This window comes from Tenrec ecaudatus, chromosome X (assembly GCF_050624435.1).
Source record: "Tenrec ecaudatus isolate mTenEca1 chromosome X, mTenEca1.hap1, whole genome shotgun sequence".
NCBI classification, from domain to species: domain Eukaryota; kingdom Metazoa; phylum Chordata; class Mammalia; order Afrosoricida; family Tenrecidae; genus Tenrec; species Tenrec ecaudatus.
This window is the reverse complement of record NC_134548.1, coordinates 122058781-122071449: the sequence shown is the minus strand read 5'-3', so window position 1 is coordinate 122071449 and position 12669 is coordinate 122058781. Positions and strand designations below refer to the sequence as shown.

Genomic DNA, 12669 nt, shown 5'->3' with positions numbered 1-12669 from the left:
GTGCTCTGAACACGCTTGTTCCTAATCTTTCACCAGCGGGGAAGATTCGATCCTAACCGGCTCAGGCCCGCGGCCTGGTTTATTTCAGGCCAGCAGATAATACACTGTCTACAGTAAACTCATAGAAAAGAGCTTCAATGTGTTCAAAGTGTCTGGTTCTCACACTGCAAATCGAGTCAGGCAGTCTATAACATGTTCCCGGGAGCACAGGAGATGGGGGGGAGGCAGTGAGGGTGGCTTTGTGTAGGGGCAATGGGAGGCAAACCTGGTCTTAGCACTAAGTGAGGGTAGCTTCTGTCTTTCTCGAGGGCTTTTTAAGATGCCTTATTTGGGCCCCCCCACAAACTGTGTGGATGTTTTTCTCAGTGGTACATGCATGTCTTATCACGGTGAGAACTGTGTCTTTGGCTGGTACTTTGGGCATACCACTAACCCATGTCCTAGAACAGTGGTTCTCAACCTTCCTTATGCTATGATCCTTTAATACAGTTCCTCATGTTGTGGTGACTCCACTCCCAAACAGAATATTATTTTCGTTGCTACTTCATAACTGTAATTTTTCTACTGTTATCAATCGGGTGACCCCTCTGAAAGGGCCATTCAACCCTCAAAGGGGTGTTGATCCAGAGGTTGAGAACCCCTGTTTAGAATCTAAGCGCTAGGAAGAACCTGCGAGAGACAGCAGAGCGAGGACACAGGGTCTTTTACTCATACATAACCAGTATGAGCCAGAACGAATACAATCCACCCCCAACCCCCACCCGGACTTCAGTGCCTTGTTCCCATAGCTGTTAAGAACACCACACAACTGGATTTTTAAAAAAGTTATCTTACTTCTCTTTAAGTTGCTCCCCAGAGACTAGAGTCCCCTCAGGGGTGGGGGAGAAACATGGGCCACCTTTCATCTTCTCATTGTATCTTCTCTCCCTCCTTTCTTCTTTGGCCCCCCTCCCCATAGAATTTCTAGAAAATCTGACCCATACTGAGCACACATGTCTCTGAGATGGCAGGTCTTCCCGTCCTATCATAAACAGTTCGATAGGTACTCAAGCATGGGTCCTAGGATGCTCTCTGGGACTCTTTATCATCCATCATCTGAAGTACAAGGTTGGGGTGAAGGAGGAAGTGGGGTCCTCCTAACAAACCCCCTCCCCACTCCATCCCCTTACCCCCATCCACGGTCTACAAAAATTCGCACAGATCTCTGGTTGTTCTTATGTGCCACTTTTTCCAACACCGCTAGCAGCTTAACTCATCTCAAAAGTTGGCTTGCCCTCAAGCTCTTGTCATTTCCATCTGAGGGGGCATATCTTCCCGGGGACTTTGAAAGAGTAAGAGCCTCATCCCACGATGGATGCTCCAAAGTAACTCCAGAACTGTGTGTCTTTAAGGAGGGGGTACCACGAAATAACTCCAAAGGTTTGCCCACTTTCTGGGCCCAGCATCCTCCCACCGCAGGGAAGCCGCTACAGGTCCCCTTCGGAACAGGACTGGCACCTGCCTGGGGGGCCTCTGGGCAGGCTGAGAGCCTATCCCCCCCCCTCCCAGGGCCCTTGGCCAACTTCCCCGTTGCCCCTTTCTACCAAGGCGAGCGTCCAGCCGAAACTGGCGTGTGTGGAGACCGCGCTGTGTGCCCGGGCACCCACCTGTGGAAGAAGAGCAGAATGGAGAGCATGGTTTGGTCGATGTTGCGGTTGCAGATGCCCTCGTTGATCAGATAGCAGGGGTCCCGCAGCACGGGCTCCAGCGAATCCTGCCGCATTATGTTGTTGAGCTTGTCGGTGTTGAGGTTCTCAAAGACCAGCTTCTCCTGCAGCTGCCGAAAGTTGCTCACGGTGGGGCTGCCCGGGGCTTTGTCCCCGGCGCTCTCTCCTTGGAGGCCGCTCCGGTGGGCCAGATCCAGGCAGCAGTTGCAGCAGTCGAGACCGACAGGTGAGCGGCAGTCGGCCTTGGGCTGGGCCATCTTCTTCGGCTCCTGGGTCTCCGGGCCCGTAGGTTCGGGGGCGGCGGGCAGGTGCGCGCCCTCCGGGCTGGCCTGAGCGGACTCCAGGGTGCCTGGCAAAAAACTATCTGCAAAGGAGAAGAGTTGGCAATGAGCGGCCAAGGCGGCCCCCCTCTCTCCTCCGGCCCCCTTCTGGCTGGGCTGCCCCGGGTGCAAGTAGAACAGCTGGACAAACAGCTCGGTGCGGATCCTTCGGGCTCACTTCCTCCTCCTCTTCCCCCTCCTCGGAGACTGGGGAGCGCCCCCCACCCCCCACCCGCCGCCGCCACCCGCGGTGCCACAAGCCTTTCCAGCGAGTCCCAAGTTTCCCAAGTCTGTGCGGGACTCGGGCGGACCTGTGGCGGCAGGAAGGGCGGGCAGGAGGGCGCCCTCGACCGCTCGCTCCCGTGCCGCGTCCTTCCGCGGCTCGCTGGCGCGCCGGCTTTTGGGATCCCGGGGCGGCCGCCCGCACCGTGGCCCGAGCTGAGCACGAGTGAGCGAGGGAGCGAGCCGCCCGCCCCAGGCAGCACGGGGCCGTGACAGCATGTAAATGACTCCCCAGGGGCCGGCGGCGAGTTGGCCTCCGCGGCTTCCCCAGCGGGCGGGCCCCCGCCCGTCCGGGCACCCACACGACCGGCCCGCCGCTCGCCCGGGAGTCGCCCGCGTGCTCTCTCGTGAGCCCGGCCCCCCTCCCCGCGGTCTGGACGCCCGCGCGGCCGCTCCCCGCTCCTGGGCGCATCCTCCGCCTGAAAGGGACCAGCCGCCGGGCGCCCGAGAGCGCGGGACCGGGGAAAACCGCCCCCGTCCCGCCGCAGATCCCTGACAGGAGATCGGCCGCACTGGTGGGCCCGTCTGGGCTCAGCCTTCCGCGGCGCCACCTCCCACCCTCCGAGTCCATGTTCAGGGGGGACCCCGCGAGGGCCCAGGCATCTCGCACGCGTACCCCGCCACGGCGCCCTCCGTCAAACTCCTCGGCACGCTCCCACCGCCCTAGGTTTTCCATCTGCTCCTTCACGGAGCCCGCCTGCCCCCCCCCCCCACCGCCACTGGTTTTTTTTCCCCCCAACACTTGCCCTCTCTCTTCCGCGTACTGCCTCAAGAGTTCTCTGCCCCGGCTTCTTGGCAAAGCCCACTCCCCCAGCAGGTTACCTTCCCCCTAGGGCTTAGGCGCCACCCCTGCACGCGTTCGAGTCCTGAGCCTCCTCCCCTCCCATTTCTTCTCTCCTGTCCCCCTTCCCCCAATTCCTCCCTTTTCTCCCGCGTTTCGCTCTCTCCCCCATTCCCGCCGCCCTCGACTCTTCTCTCAGTTTCCCCTCATTTCTTTGCCACTTTTCTCCACCCCCCCGCCCTCCTCTCCTCGCCAGATTTTCTTTCCCCCATCCTTGTCATTTCCCTTGTTTTTCCTCATTTGTATGTCCCTTCTGTTCTTTCTCTTCTGCTGACCAACTTTCCCCTCACTTCACTTCCATTTCCCCCCGTTTTACCTTCTTCCCTCAAGCCCACCTGCCCCGTTTAGGTGATCTTGGTCTTTACCCTTTCAAGAGCTGGGGTGATTAGATAGTCCCGGCCCGAGGGGTGCTGGAGGAAAGGAGTGAGAACTTGGGGTTGGGAAGTTCTGGTCTCTTGAGGAGAGAGTGCTTCTCTACAGCTGAGGTAGAGTGAGTGAGTGGATCTGAGGCGCGCGGGGCAGGTTGGTGGCTGGGGTCAAACCCCCAGTGTGTGAAACATAGGGATGTGCCCGCTGGGGAAGTGGTGGGCTTCTGTCCTAGGCAACTTGCAATACTTTGTATGTGAAGGAATAAGTAACAATAGGTGCCTGGAAATGTTGAAAATAGTTCTTGTGTTGAGTTTTTCACACAAACTCAAGATGATTTTGCGTTTAGTCTGCAGTCCTCACCCCTATTTTCCTTGGCTGAATCCACCGGCCCATGATTTTGGCAATACCACAGTATACACTGCCCCCTTGTGTTGCAGACACGGAACATGGATTGTCTGAGTGCATTACCGAGTTTAGAAGGCTGACATTCGTGCCCCGCCCCCCCCCCTCGTGGAATTTGTCTTGCTTGTGAGAGGAGGGTTCTGTGGCCTGAACTGTTGGCTTGTGTTGCAATCAGGGCTGGAACCATCTTCTTTCTATTGAGCTCCACTTGCCTGAGCCTCTGTAGATTAAACCAAAAGCACCGTTGAGTATATCCCGACTCATAGCGACCCCCAGGACAGAGTAGACCTGCCTGACCCTTTTGGGGTTTCTGAGACTCTAAGACTTAAGGGGGCAGAAAACCACATCTTTCTCCCACGGATCAACTGGTGGGTTTGAACCGCCAACCTTGCGACGAGCGGCCCACCACGGCTATCAACTCAATAGTAGGGAGATTGGCCGTTTTGGTGACCCCGCTAGGGCTTAGAACACTTGGTTGCCGAGGGGGAGCTTGGTGGTTCGAACCCACCAACTGCTCTTCAGGAGAAAGACGTGGCTATCTGCTTCCCTAAAGGGTTCCAGCCTTGGAAACCCACAGGGAGAGTTCTGCAGTGTCCTCTAGGGTTGCTAAGTCAGAATCAACTTGAGGGCACACGACGACGACGACGACCACCACCACCACCACCACCACCACCACCACCACTGATAGGAAAAACGCCCCAAAGCGCTACAAGGGTCAGTCCTGCCTATTAGGAGCAAGGTGAACATTTCTGTCCCCAGGGCCCTGTGGGTCTTACATGGGGATTCCACAATCTGCAGAAATGGAGGGGGGGGCAGCACTCTGCCCTGTCGTGGGTAGAAAACTGAAACAAGCTATGTCCCTGGATCTTTGCAAGATCCCAAGATGAGAGATGGGAGAGGCTTTTAGGGCCACCGGATCAGACCTGCAGAACTTAGTTAGCACCTCTGGGCGCACCAGTCTACTGAGTAACCTTTATTTGTTTTCTCAAGGGCCAGTCCTGTAGGGGTGCCGGTTTCTTTTTTTTTTTTTTCTGCTTGGTCTTCTCTCTCCTTCTGCTTCATCTTCTTCACAATATCATATTCCTGGGTAAGAGCCAGAGGAGGTAGTAGAATATGAAGTCTCATATGCATTGTATGGACTTATAGCCCAGCGAATTGTTTTTTTTTAATTACAGCCTTTGTGATTTTCTTCTTCTACAAAAATATCTTCCCTTAGATGCCAAGATAGCAGAATATATGCAAGATGTAGATGTTCCCAGTGTCTTTTGAAGACTCCTGGGACCTTTGGCTTGCATGCTTTCCTGCGGCCTCTTATCATCATGTATAACCTTGGGACAGGGCCCTTGGTTGCAATATTTCCGTCTTGGCATTTGGCACCATTCAACTCAAGATTTTGTGCCCTTGACATTTCTCTTGTTGTAGTCCTTGGCCTCAAACAGCATTGTTAATAAGTCAGCGCCACTTTGCATACTATATCCAGACGGATCAAGAGCAAATATAATTTAGATGCGGAAAAATCTTGATAGCTCTGAGATAGAGTTCAGCAAGCTGGCTGGTATTTGCATAAAAGTCCAGCTTGTATTGACATATAGCATACTTCTGGCTGGGCACGGCCTCCTTGGCCCCCTCTATGGAACCTTGCTTTGCTGCTTTGCTTTGTGTTGGATGGAGAGACTCCAAGCAGCCAAACGTTCTTGCATAAACCCAGAGAGCAGAGGGAGGCCCCACTTCTAGACAGAGTTGGCGTCTTTCTGGGCGGAGCAGAAAGGGGATATAAGGCGTGCCTCATTCTCAGAGGGAGTCATTTAACAGGCACTTGCTATATGTTTTGTGCTGTGCCAGTTACAGTGCTAGTGGGAATTCAGAGGTAAATGGAACACAGACTTAGCCCCCAAAGACCTCATGGCCCAGCTGGAACAACAGGTAATGTAAATATGTAAAAAAAAATTTTTACAAGTGACCATCAAGGGTGGTCTGTGTATATATATATATATATATATATACGTGTATACACACACATACGTGCTCTTTCACACTCACATACATGGTAGGAACACATATAAGGATTCGCTTTGGAAAGAGGGAAGGGCCATCTAGGGAGAAAGATGAGGGGCAGGGTGTTGAGGACTTGTCAGTTCCTAACTACTAGAAAACACACAGTGATGAAATGCCGAGTCGAGGCTGGCAAGGCATTTGGGGACCAGGTCTCGCAGGACCATGTGTGAAATATTGAAGAAACATTCCCACTTCACAAGTTTGCCATGAATTTCCCAATTGTGTAGAAAAAGCAGAATGGGTGTCATTTGGGAGTCCCTGAGATGGGCTGGGCACTTTACATATATGATCGCATTTAATCCCCACAACAACCAGATGTGGTAGGTATTAGGACTCTCGTGATGGGCTAGAGCTGGAGCAAAGTTCAAGGAAGCTCTCAGGGTCATACAACTAGTAAGTGACAGACGTCAGGCATGGACCCACAACTTTCTGACTTCAAGATTCTGCCTATAACCATCAGCTGACTTTTTGTAATGGATGAATCAGATATTTACAAAACATGTCATCTGCTTTAAGAAGTTTGCGTACACAAAACCAACCCCCCAAAAAACAAATACAAGCCGAGGAGTACATTTAAAAAGACATTATTTGCAATGTGAGCCACCAAGAAGCCAATGGATAAATCTAGTATATTTAGTATTATGAGTGACTATTTTGTAAATGTTATCACTTTATTGTTGTTGAGAGCATAAACGGCATAGCATACACCCGTAGCTCACCAGGGGTTGCATGTACGATTCCGTGAGATCAATTCCGCCCTTCAGGTTTTGTGACCTCATGCTTTTGTTCTGAGTTGCTACAACCTTATTGAATTAAACTTACTGCCCTCTACGGTTCCTATTGAATCTTCTGCGTTGCTGTTGTCAATTTAGCCCCCAGAACTCACTGCCACCACTTCGATGTCAACTCATAGTGGCCCTAGAAGACAGAGTAGGGCAGCTTTCCGCTCTTTATCCGCCACGTGGAAGCCTGCTAGGAACCGGACTTCGAAACGGCAGATATGTCTGGAAGGCTGTGGTCCAAGGGCATTTTTGCTGGCTGTACATGGGGTTTCCAGAACCAGGGGAGCACACGGCTCTTCTTAAAGTGGAAGGTGTTTACGCCCGAGATCAAACGGAATTTTATTTAGGCAAGAGATGTGCTTATGTGTACAAAGCAGAAAATAACACCGACCCCCGGCGGCAAACCTAACAAAACCAGAGTCAGCTGGGGCAAGGTTACTTGCGCCCACGGAAACAGTGGCGTGTTTCAGACGGAGTTCCGGAGCAACCTGCCTGCTAAGGCCATTGCACCCTGAATCCGTGTGATGGCGTACCCCAGAAGGATTTAAACTTATTGAAAAGTAAGTAAATCAAATTGTGCATCTGTTACAGGGGGGGAAAGACAGAGTAGAGCTTCCCCCAAGGTTTTTCAAGACTGTACATCCTAAGGACCTTACAGGAATAGAAAGCCTCCTGTTTTCACTAAGGAGCAGCTACAGAGTTTGAACCATAGACCTTGTAGTTCACAGTCCAACATCTAACCCAGAGGCCCCAGTAGAGCAAAAACCGTTTGTAGCTCATTATTGTTATTTTAGGTGTCAGGGATCGGTTACAAAGAATAGCTACATTACCTGCAAGAGAACAAAACAGGGCCCGCACCTGCATCATCCTCACAAGTGCTGTTAATGTTCCAGCCCATTGCTGCAGCTACTGTATCAGCCCATGTCCTTGAGAATCTTCTTTGTTTTTTCCCTGTTGCCCTTCCATTTTACAAAGCATGGATGGCCTTTTGTAGGTATTGGTCTCTCCTGATAGCATGTCCAAAGTACTTGAGATGACATCTCGCCACCCTTGCTCCCAAGGAGCATTCTGGTTTTACATCTTCCAAGACAGATTTGTTTGTTCTTTTGGCAGTCCATGGTACTTTCAATAGTCTTCACCAGCACTGTGAGTCTAATACCTCAACTCTTCTTCAGTTTTCCTTATTCATTATCGGGCTTTCACGTGCATATGAAGTGATTGCAAAGATCATCACTTGGATCACGCTCACTTTAGTCCTTAAAGTGACATCCTTGACCTTTAATACTTTGAGAAGGTCTTGTGCAGCAGATTCACCCCAAGCAATGTGTTGTTTGGATTTTCTTTCTCGCCCCCACTCTATGTTTGCAATGAACTTGTCTGTCACTAAAGACTTCAGATCCACTTCAGTTTTACTTTTCCTCCCTTTTTAGAACCCTCAGACCAATATTTAGATCTGAGGGGTGAGGAATCTGGAAAGTTTTTAAGGTTGTGAGCTTTCATTCTCTTTTTAAAATTTCGACTTTATTTCTAAATATTTTTAAGGAAAAAATATTCCATGTAGTTGCACAACCCATCTCATCAAATACAATCAGTAATAGTATCCCATTAAACTGCCCATACATGTGTTTCTCCACCCCCCCCATCTTTTCCCCCTTCTATAATAATTTCCTGTCCCTCCTCTGCTCCTGCCCCCAACCTCTAGCCTCCTCTTAGGCTTCACAGTCTTATTTTTTGGTGTGAAAACTAATTTTCTTTCTTTCCCCTTATAAAAATGATGTCATTGAATTTTTGTCATTATGAGATGGACTAAGTTTGCTAAGCATATGGCTCTCTGGGTTTTTTTGTCCGTGTCTTCTTGTTTGATTTCTTTTTCCCAACTTGTTTGATCTCGGGACTGCTGCTTCCACGAGCGTTGATTGTGGATCGAAGTAAGATGAAATCCTTGACAACTTCAGTCCTTTATCCTTTCATCGTGATGTTACCTATTGGTCCAATTGTGAGGATTTTGGTCTTCTTTACATTAAGTTGTAGTCGTACTGAAGGCTGCAGTCCTTGATCATCAAGTACTTCAAGTCCTTCTGACTTTCAGCAAGCAAGGTTGTGCCATCTACATATTCCAGGTTGTTAATAAGCTTTTCTCCAATTCTTCTTCATTTAGTACAGCTTCTCAGATTATTTACTCAGGATACAGATTGAATAAGTATGGGGATACCTTAGAGCTCAGTATATAGAAACTCATACGTTTTTAAAAAGAAAATTAGTATAAGCCCTGGTGGCATAGTGGGTTATGAGTTGGGTTGCTAACCATAAGGTCAGGAGTTCGAACTTACCAGCCGCTCCACAAAAGAAAGATCAGTCTATTTTCTCCCATACAGATGTACAGTTTCAGAACAAACAAACAAAAAGTGTGTGTGGGGTGGTGCTGTTCTTCTATGTCCTGTAAGGTTTCTGTAAGTCAGAATCTACTCAATGGAAGTGAGTTTGGTCTGGGTTTTGAATAATATAAGGTGCTTGTCCTCAACAGCCTCTATCTAGGTTTTCTTGGCTTTCTTCTTTAGACAACTTAAAAAAATCTTTTTAAATGTTTGATGTTTCATCCTTCTATTACAACCAAGATTAGTTCTATTCAGAATTCACATATTTTTCTATTAATGAAGTTAAAATAAATTCCCTTGTGGAAGGATATCCACTAAACTGTTCATCCTGATTACCCCTCGAGAGAAGGTGGAATTAAGAGTAAGCAGGGTGAACGGAATAAATGGAAAGACTTTGTAGTTTATAATTTATAAAGGAATCACATGTTTTACTAACTGTATATACTCGTTTATAAGCCAAGTTTTTCAGCACATTTTTAATGTATTTTTTTGTGGTAAAATTAGGTGCCTCAGCGGATATCCAGGTCGGCTTATACTCGAGTATATACAATGTGTGTGTATAAAATAGTTTTCTTTTGAAATCACTTTGTATTTACTGTATAAGCAGAAAACTTGTCTGAGAAGGAACTCTCAAATATTTTTGTGAGAAAAATGATAGAAAAGTGGTAAGACCGGACCCTATCAAAACTGGAAAACATGTGAGACCTGGGAAAACAAGGTGGTCCTGTCCAGTTCCGGCTCCCACAGGTTTCATTTTATAAGATCATTGTAGAAAATCGATGCTAAGAAAGGTATAAAGAAGTCTTTTAAAAAGAAGAAGTCTTAATAGTCACCTACAGGAGAGAGAGTCTCACCCTCAGGGACTTGTCTGGGGAAGCTCTTAAAGGAACTCAGGGGATATAATCATGAGTCCTACCCCAACCAAGATGGTCAGAGGGCCCCAGAACCAATCCTGTAAAAGTTTCTCATTGGCAGCCATCTCATTGTCTCAATCATGGTCATTTTCCAGCTTCTGTAGTCCGGTGTGTGAGAGTGATGAATTGATCAGTTATCAATCATGCTTTTGTGATGAATTTCCTTTGTTCTCTATTTTTACAATTAGCCAGATGGTCATGAATTCTTTGGAGGCTCTTATGACCTCATACTGATGGCTTCTATAAAACACTTATGGGACCCCTAGTGGGTTATACGTTGGGCTGATAACTGCAGCATCAGCAGTTCAAAGCCACCAGCCACTCCACCAGAGAAAAATGTGGCATTCTACTCCCACAAAGATTTTGTGTTTCAGAAACCCTCAGAGGCAATTCTACTCTGTCCTATAGGGTCAATATGAACTAGAATTGACTCGATTGCAGTGGCTTTCAGTTTGGTATAACACTGCTCTGGAGCTCTGGAGTCCTAGTGGTGGGGAGCCACAAGTTTGGTGGTTCAAATCCAACAGCTGCTCTGAGGGAGAAAGATGAGGCTTTCTACTCCCATAAAGAGTTACAATCTTAGAAAACCACAGCAGAAGTTCTACCCTGTCTCAGGGGATCTCTGTGAGTTGGGATTGGCAGTGAGTTTGAGTTTATAAAACAGCAGCAGCAGCAGCACCACCAGCAGCACCACCAATGAAACCCTTATACACAAGCCTGACACGCAAGAGCAATTTGTAGCTCAGCCTGTCTCTCTATAGAATTGTTCCATGAAGATAATACACAAATATTATTGCAGCCCAACATAGATAGGGCTTTCTTCTGGAGCTCACAGTCTGGTATTTGGGGGTGGGGGTGAGGGATGTAGGAAGGCACAGGTAAGTAAAGAGACAAACACAATGTACATGATCACCATTGTCAGAAAGAAGGAAGCTAAGCACAGGCTGCTGAAGGTGCACAGAGCAGGAGGACTTAGGTCAGAAGGAAGGAGCATGGGAAATATCAACCAAACTTACTGCCCCCACTGGATCCTGACTCAGATCAACTATCTATAGGACAGTGGAGCATTGCCTTTTTGTGTTTCTGAAACTCCCAACTCTTTACAGGGGTAGAAAGCCTACTTTTTCAACTGCGGAGTGGCTTGATGATTTCAAAGTGCTGACCCTGTGGTTAGCAGCCCCAATGCATAACCCACTCCCTTGAAAAATTACTTGTGAAGCTTGAATTGTGCCTCTAAGTATATTTTCTAGGTGGCTCTTTCAGGTAAGCATTGGCCTGCTAACCACAATATTGGCAGTTCAAACCCAGCAATTTGGGTTTGCAGCAGGGGTTTTACTGAACAAGACAGGATTTAAAAAAAATCAATGCTTAGCACGTATTGCCAAAGAAGCAACCCCACTACCATTAAGTTGATTGTAACTTATAGTGACCCGGTGTAGGGTTTATGAGGCTGCAAATCCCTTTTTTAACGTTTTATTACCATTTCATCCACATCTCATGCAATTCAATAATTCAATCATATCAAGAAGAGTTGTACGATTATCATCATATTCAATTGTAGAACATATTATTTGTTTTTTGTCAGTTTAAAAAGATCATTTTATTAGAGGCTCATACTACTCTTATCACAATGCATACATACATCAATTGTGTAAAACACATTTGTACATTCATTGCCTTCATCATTCTGAAAGCATTTGCTCTCCACCCAAGCCCCTAGCATCAGCTCCTCATTTTTCTCCCTCCCTTGCTGTTCCCCCATCCCTCATAAATCCTTGATAATTTATAAATTATTATTCTGTCATATCTTACACTTTCCGACATCTCCCTTCACCCACTTTTCTTTTGTTTGTTCACCAGGGAGGAGGTTATATGTCGATCCTTGTAATCGGTCCCTCCTTTCTACCCCACCCTCTCCCCACCCTCCAGGTATTGCCACTCTCACCACTGGTCCTGTATGGATCATCCTCCCTGGATTCCCTGTGTTTCCAGTTCCTATCTGTACCAGTGTACGTCCTCTAGTCTAGTCAGATTTGTAAGGTAGAATTGGGATCATGATAGTGCGGGGCTGGGGGTGGGGAAGGAAGCATTTAGGAACTAGAAGAAAGTTGTATGTTTCATCGTTGCTACGCTGCACCCTGACTGGCTTGTCTACTAACCGCGGCCCTTCTGTAAGGGGTTGTCCAATTGCCTACAGATGGGCTTTGGGTCTCCACTCTGCACTCCCCCTCATTCACAATGATATTCTTTTTTTGTTCTGATGATGCCTGATACCTGATCCCTTCGACACCTCATGATCACGCAGGCTGGTGTGCTTCTTCCATGTGGGATTTGTTGCTTCTGAGCTAGATGACCACTTGTTTACCTTCAAGCCTTTAAGACCCTAGACCAGTGTCCCTCAAACTTTTAAACGGGGGGCCAGTTCACTGTCCCTCAGACCCATTGGAGGGCCGGACTATAGTTTAAAAAAAACTATGAATAAATTCCTGTGCACACTGCACATATCTTATTTCAAAGTGAAAAAACAAACGGGGCAAAAACACCCGGCGGACCAGATAAATGTCTTCAGTGGGATGCACGTAGCCCGTGAGCCGTAGTTTGAGGGCACCTGCTCTAGACACTA

General features: G+C 48.2%; 1 protein-coding gene across 1 annotated transcript in view; it reads right to left on the bottom strand.

Moving 5' to 3' along the window:
* Positions 1 to 3630, bottom strand: part of TSC22D3 (TSC22 domain family member 3) — a 79337-nt gene extending 75707 nt beyond the window's left edge. The window contains exons 1-2 of the mRNA XM_075538955.1: positions 3515 to 3630; positions 1647 to 2070 (exon numbers count right to left, since the gene is read on the bottom strand). Coding sequence (XP_075395070.1) covers positions 1647 to 1963 — 317 coding nt within the window. The 5' untranslated portion in view covers positions 1964 to 2070; positions 3515 to 3630. The remainder of the gene's footprint in view (positions 1 to 1646; positions 2071 to 3514) is intronic.
* Positions 3631 to 12669: the final 9039 nt, after the last annotated feature.